Source organism: Vombatus ursinus, unplaced genomic scaffold (assembly GCF_900497805.2).
Source record: "Vombatus ursinus unplaced genomic scaffold, bare-nosed wombat genome assembly UNPS02014775.1, whole genome shotgun sequence".
NCBI lineage: Eukaryota > Metazoa > Chordata > Mammalia > Diprotodontia > Vombatidae > Vombatus > Vombatus ursinus.
Genome location: NW_020954553.1, coordinates 17961980 through 17969600, shown reverse-complemented (window position 1 = coordinate 17969600; position 7621 = coordinate 17961980). Strand labels below are relative to the sequence as shown.

The following is a 7621-nucleotide window of genomic DNA, read 5'->3' as shown; positions in this document are numbered from 1 at the left end:
AAGAAGAAGAAGAAGAAGAAGAAGAAGAAGAAGAAGAAGAAGAAGAAAGAAGAAGAAGAAATGTAACCTAAACTCTGGTCTAAAGCAGATTTCTAAAATAAGGACCACATGCATAGTATAGGCATACCTTGGAGATATTGCAAGTTCAGTTCTAGACCACTGCAATAAAGAAACTACTGCAATAAAGAAACTATTGCAATAAAGTGAGTCACAAATTTTTTGGTTTCCTAGTGCATGTAAAAGTTATGTTTACATTATACTGTAGTCAAGTAAGTGTGCAATAGTATTGTGTCTAATAAAACAATGTAGATACTTAATTTAAAAACATTTTATTGCTAGAAAATGCTAATCATCATCTGAGCCTTCAGCAAGTTGTAATCTTTTTGCTGGTGGAGGGTCCTGCCTCAGTGTTGATGGCTGCTGACTGATCAGGGTAGTGGTTGCTGAAAGCTGAGGTGGTTGTGGCAATTTCTTAAAATAAGACAACAATGAAATTTGATGCCAACAATTGACTCTTCCTTTCATGCAAGGTTTTTCTGTACCGTGTGATGCTTTTTGATAGCATTTTACCCATAATAGAACTTCTTTCAAAATTGGAGTCAATCTTCTCAAACTCTGTGGCTGCTTTGTCAACTAAATTTATGTAATATTCTTCAATTCTTGTTGTGACTCAGGGAATAGGGAGGCCCAAGGAGAGCGAGAAAGACAAGGGAATGGCTGATCAGTGGAGCAGTCAGAACACAAATATTTATTAAGTTTCGTATTTTATATGTGTGCATGGTTCATGGTGCCCCAAAACAATTATAATAGTAACATTAAAGATCACTGATTACAAATCACCATAACAGATAAGATAATAATGAACAAGTTTGAAATACTGTGAGAATTACCAAAATGTGACAGAAATGCAATGTGAGCATATGTGGTTGGAAAAATGGTGTCAATACACTTGCTCTGTAAGAGTTTCCATAACTCTTCAATTTGTAAAACAAACAAAAACAGCAGCAGCAACAACAAAAAAGCAACCCTGTAATATCCTAAATGTGCAATAAAACAACTCAATAAAACAAGAAATGCTTGTAATTCTGCACTTAAAAGGGTAGTCATGAAATGGTTTGTGCTTATACTCCCAGTTATAGTGCACAACTTTCTAACGACTCAGCACTAAGGGAAAATTCCTCCTAAGGGGCTTTCATTGTGCCCTTATGCTGCAAATAAAGAGACACCCAGCAATGCAAGGATGGAGTAGACTACAGGTATTTATTAGAAATAACATTAAATCTGGTAAATGTATTCTTTAATAGAATAAATACAAGAAAAACACAAATGGAAGTAAGACTGGGGCAATATAGGGCCTGCCGCTTCCTCTTGGCTGGCTTATTTCTCTTAGATGTATACCTGTGACAAAATACACATGGTCACACTCATCTCTCAGCTTATCTCTCATGGTCTTAAAGAAGGCAGCTAGTGGAGTAGTGCATACAGTGCTGGGTCTAGAGTTAGCAAGTTCTGAGTTCAAATGTGACCTCTGAAATTTAACTGTGTGACATTGGGCAAGTCACTTAACCTCTGTTAACCTTAGTTTCTTCAACTGTAAAAAGAGAATAATAATAGTACCTACCTTCCAGTGTTGTTGTGAAGATAAAATGAGAGAATATTTGTAAAGTGTTTGGCACTTAGCTCATTACCTTCCTATTAAAATAAGGAACTGCAAAAAATTTGGTGGACACCATCTGCTGCACCCATCGCACTGTACCTAGTTGACAACAACAACCTCTCCTTTTTCTCATTCTCCTTAAGGCTTCTAGTCATTGTGAAAATCTTCCCCCTCTCACCCTCACTGTGCAAGGGCTAATCTCAAGTGAGTTTTTTCTCTTCTCATACTGAGAATTACAAATCCCTAAAGATCTGTTCAGTTATCTACTGGGAAATGGCTATTAGTCTATATATCTATATCTATATATGTATGTATATATGTATACTATGTGTATATATATGTATGTGTATGTATGTAGTTTGTTTATCTTGGATACAGGCCCTTATCAAAGAAATTTGATACAAACTTATCATAGGTACATCAATTTTGTTTGTTCAGAAGCTTTTTAGTTTCATGTAATCAGTTATCTATTTTATCTTTTCTAATTGCCTCTATCCCTAATTTGGTTAAGAATATATCTTATAGGCAGTTTAATAACTTTTGGGACATAATTCCATGTTGTTCTCCAAAATGATTGGATCAGTTCACAATTCCACCAACAGTGAATTAGTGTTCCAGTTTTCCCACATCTCCTCCAACATTTGTTGCTTTCCCCTTCAATCATTTTAACCAGTCTAATAGATGTAAAATTTTATCTCAAGGTTGTTTTAATTTGCATTTTTCTTATCAGTAATGATTTAGACTGAGCATTTTTCATATTACTATAAATTATTTTGATTTCTTTATTGGTAAAGTGCCTGTAACTATCAATACCACTACTAGGTCTATTTCCAAAGATGATTAAGGAAAAAGGAAAAGAACCTGTATGTTCTGAAATATTTATAGCAGCTCTCTTTATGGTGGCAAAGAATTGGAAATTGTGGGGATGTCTGTCAATTGGGGAGTGGCTGAATGAGTTGTGGTATGTGATTGTGATGGAATACTACTATGCTGTAAGAAATGATGAGTTCATTGATTTTAGAAAAATATGAATAGACTTACATGAAATAATAAAGAGCAAAATGAGCGGAGCCTCAAGAGAACATTGTATACAGTAATAGCAATATTATTTTAAGAACAACTTTGAGGGGCATCTAGGTGGCACAGTGGATAGAGCACCGGCCCTGGATTCAGGAGGACCTGAGTTCAAATCCAGCCTCAGACACATAACACTTACTAGCTGTGTAACCCTGCACAAGTCACTTAACCTCTCTCTGCCTTGGTTTTCTCATCTTTAAAATGAGGATAATCAAAGCACCTACCTCATAGGGTTGTTGTGAGGCTCAGATAAGTTAATGTATATAAAACACTATATGAATGCTTGCTATTATTATTATACACCTAGAAAGGGGCATCTAGTTGATGAAGGAGGTCATTCCTGCCACATGAGGCTCATTGGAAGGGACTGAGTATGTTGTCAAGCATAACATGTCAAGCATGTTGAAGAGAAGATTTAAGGGGAGCACAGTTGCCTTCAAATACTTGAAATACTGTCATATGGAGAACAGAATTCCCCCTTCTGGTCCCAGAGAGCACAAGTTGGACAACTTGGGAAAGCTGCAGAAAGGCATATTTAGGCCTCCCAAAATAAATATTTTAATTATTGCTGTAACAGGGTTGAAAAGATGGGCAAAATGTCCCTTCCTGATTCCAGTTAAAGGGCTTTCTAAAAGTGAGATGGGGATATTTGTATCAGGAAGTGGTGAATTCATCATTATATGGTCTTTTATCCAGAGGCAGGCTACTTATCAGGTTTCATGCTATGGTTAGGAGTGGAATTACATGACCAATGAGGGATCTTTCAATTCTGAGTTTCTGTTGTAAAATATTGAAGACTGTTGGATGAATCCTTTATGTAGGATTTATGGAAAAATGCATAAAAATAACACAGGATGAAAAGGTGTGGAAGGGCTACAATTTGCAGTGGTAGAAGGAGTACCCACATTAATGATATAATGGGTCCATTGTGTTTCTGTAGCCATATTGTCACTTTCATTCTTGGTTACCCTGTACATTTTTATTCTTGAGGTTGGTCTTCAGTAAGAACAGTGGGCCTGGGTCTGCTCTATCCCTTACTAACCCTTAGTACTCCAATGACCCTAGTCTAGATGTGCTTTCTTTTTATCTTTCCAGATGCCTTGATGGAGGTTTGGGTAGTTTTCCAACAGAAGTGGATTTTTCTGAATAAAGTTATCTATGAGATGAAGATCAGCTTCCCTAGCCCAGAACTGGTGAGAATGTGGGGTGGGTATGTTGTAGAACAAATGAGGAGAGGAACACTGGGTAGAGGTTATTTAACTGGTGTCTTCTCTGCTTCCTCTGCCTCATTTCCTTACAACCTTTTTCAATCTTCCTACCTCTTCCTTCCATAGAGTAAAAGGTTCAAAGTGGTAGACTCTCAATATCGAGAACTCATGCAGATCTCCATGGAGGACCCTTTGGTGCTATCCCTTATGGTGCCTAGCAGTTCAAGAAATTCCAATTTCCAAGGCCAACAGCTGCAAAAGCTTTTAGAGGCAGGCAGTCTAGAACTGGAGCGTGTCATCACAGCCCTAGAAGCAGTGCTCTATGGGGTCCGCTCTCACTTCCCTCGTCTCTTTTTCCTCAGTGACAGGGAAGTAGTAGCCCTGATGTCAGCCACTCGGGATGTAGCTGAGGCCCGGCTGTGGGCACAACGCTGCTTCCCCCATGTTCAAGGTGTGGTATTTGGGCCGTGTTGCACCTCAGGACCCCGTGCTGTGGAGGTCAAACAAGAGGCACAGTCAATCCTAGGCACATATGGGGAGGTATTGACCTTACGTTCCCCACTGCTCCTACAACATGATGTCCCCAAATGGCTAACCTGCCTTGAACAATGGATACGTTCAGCTTTGGTACATGGGCTGTCAGAATGTGTGGCTGCTCGCTTGGCCCTACATCCTTCCTTGGACCATGTCTTTGAGCAACCCCCAGATCCTGGGCAGCCCCCCCTGTATCTTCATGGCCATCATTGGCTAGAGTTAGCTCAGGCCTTCCCAGTCCAGTGCGTGCTCGTAGCTGAGGAGGTAGCCTGGAGGACTCAGGTGGAGGAGATACTGCTGGATCAAAGGACCCATCTTCTTAGTCTCATGCAGCTCCGAAGGCTGGAGGCCCTAGCCCACTTTGCCCGTGAGCAACGGAGCACCCACATTGGGCACCCCCCTGCCTCTCCTCGACTGTCCCTCCTGCTGAGCCTGTTGCTTACAGGGGCTGTAGCCCACCGGGACACAGCATTACTTCTGCAGCAGCAACAGGTCAGTGAGTTTGAAGATTTCCACTGGGCCCGCCAGTTGAAGTACTACTTGGGCCCTCGAAACAAGAGCCAAAGCCCAGATTTTTCCAACAAGTCACTGCAAGTTTGCTCATCCCACAAAAGCAAGCCCACATGTTGGCTGGAAGTACTGGGACAGCCCTTCCTATATAACTATGAGTACGTGGGCCCTGGCCAGAGACGAGTAGCCAACCTACTGCTTGAACGGCCTGCTCTGGGGCTGCTGTTGGCTCTGAAGGAGGTGGCCTGTGGGACCCTACTAGGCCCTATTGGTGTGGGCAAGAGTGCCTTAGTGGCCAGGCTGGCCTCTGCCCTAGGCCGCCAGCTGGTGACACTTCACTGTGTAATGCACATAGAGGCCCGCTGCCTGAGTTCCTACCTGACTGGAGCCCTGCAGAGTGGTGCCTGGCTCCTGCTAAAAGCTGCATGCTCTCTGCCAGTTGGCCTGCTCTCTGCTCTGGGCCAGCGCCTGGATGATCTGCGCCATCTCTATATGCCTCTGCTACAGGGAGCTCAAGACATTTCTGAGGTGGATCCCATGCTGCCCCAGGTCCTAGGCAACAGCTTCTTTGAAAATCATCGAGTTCATGTGCGCGTTGGCTATGGATGCTTCTTAACACTCACCCACCTGAGCTCCACATTACCTACCAACTTGCGCTTCCTGCTTCGCCCTATGGCCATGGCATTGCCAGATCTACAGCACTTGACTGAAATAACCCTGGTGGGTGCTGGCCTCCGGGATGCTGTACACCTGGCATCTCGTCTGGCCACATTCTTCTCCTTGGAGCAGGATCTAGAACCTGGGATGCAGCCCTGCCGCCTCCCACTACTTATACAGGTGCTTGAGACTACCCTACAATTCTTGGAAACTCCCAAGGATAAAGAGGGCCCTCTACTTCCTCAAACTCTAGGTGCTGCAGAAGAGGCTGCACTGCTTCATGCCCTACTCCACTCACCCCTGTTCAGTGGTCCTGAGCGGCCCCGTCTCCATATGCTGCGCCAGCTACTCTCTGGCATCTTCTCAGGGGCAGGCAATGTACTGGCCACACCATGGACCATGACACCACCAAAACTGGCAGATGAATTACGGCAGATTGGCCTATATGTTGGTTCTGATTTCCTGGCCTCTCTGGAGCAGTTGAGCGAGGCTTTGAGGCAAATGTTTGGGATCCTGCTCATAGGTCCACCTGGCAGTGGCAAGAGCACATGCTGGCAGAGCCTGGCTAAGGTCTGGAACCAGCTGGTATCCAGGCACAAAGCCTGCAGAAATATTAGGCCTGTGTATATCACCTCCCTATATCCCTGCAGCCTCAGCCCAGAGGAGTTCCTAGGCTGGTTTGAGGGACACTGTTGGAACCCTGGGGTCTTTTCCCAGCAGCTGTGGGCTGGCATAAGCCAACGTGAGAGAAACCCAGAGGGAGTTCAGCACTGGCTGGTCTGTGATGGAGTGCCTAGTGCTTCCTGGTTGGATCCCATTGCCTCCTTGCTGAGTGATGCTGCTAAGCTTAGTCTACCCAATGGCCAACAAATACCTCGGCCACCAGACACCAGGCTCTTGTTAGAGGTGGTAAACACAGCTGGTATATCTCCTTTTGTAGTAGGAAGCTGTGCACTGGTGTGGTGTGGAGGGCATCAGACATGGCAGGCTATGCTTGCAACTCTAATGACAGAACTGTCTCGAGAGTACTATCTGCTCCCCCAAACCATGGTTGAGTTGCAACATCTAGCAGATAGCCTAGTGCCCACAGTGCTTCACTTCCTAAACCGCCAGGGTGCCAACTCTGTGCTCCATGTCCATGGACAGCCAACATCCAGCCCAGGTGTGGCAGAGATCAACAGCATGACCCACCTCCTTCGAGGGCTACTTAACCCCTACCTGCACTACACCAAAGAGGAGCAATATCATATCATCGGTGAGGAGGGGTGGAGAAGAAGAAAGGAAAGGGGAGGTAGCAGGATAGACTTGGCATGAGGGAAGAAAAGGCAGAAGGGGGGAAGGAAAGAGCCCAGGGTATGACAAAGAAAGGGAGGAAGAGGAATGGAACAAATACAGTTGGAGAAGAGGGATAAGGGGAGAAGGTTAGAGTGCTAATTGGAGATAAATAGCATAGGGTCAGGGATAGGAAGATGTCCTAGAACCCAGGACAGAGGGGGTTGATGACAGGACCTGACAAGAGGGAGCTCTTGGGGTAAGAGGCTTCCTTTTTTTCATCTCTTTTCCTCCCTTCTCTCCTCCCATCTGGTTCCGCCTCTCTTCCCCACTTCCAGAGAACACGAGCCATTCAAGTTCAATGGTCCAAGACTCTGAGGGTACTCAGGGCAGCAGCTCAGCTGAGGGACTCCAGCAAGATGTGGAAGGAGACAGAAAGTGTCAAAATCATTCGCTGGCCATCAGTAGCTTCCTCTTGGCCTTTATTTGGGGCTTTGGATCCCACCTCCCATCCAGGTACCTACGAGGAAACTCCACAATGTTGGATCCCATTGGGGATCCCTGGGGGCCATCTTCTGGTCTTTAGGGAAGCAGGGCAATGCCAGACTTGGCAAATAGTTATTTCTGTGTGTGAAAGAAAGACTGTGTGTGTGACAATTTCTGTGTGAGAGACTTTGTGTATATGTAACTAGTAGTGACTATGAGC

At 44.5% G+C, this 7621-nt stretch overlaps 1 protein-coding gene across 1 annotated transcript in view; it reads left to right on the top strand.

Annotated features, from left to right (window-relative positions):
- The window catches only part of DNHD1 (dynein heavy chain domain 1), a 128802-nt gene that overhangs the window by 74103 nt on the left and 47078 nt on the right, over positions 1–7621 (top strand). The window contains 3 exon segments of the mRNA XM_027864476.1: positions 3830–3927; positions 4069–6898; positions 7254–7431. Coding sequence (XP_027720277.1) covers positions 3830–3927; positions 4069–6898; positions 7254–7431 — 3106 coding nt within the window.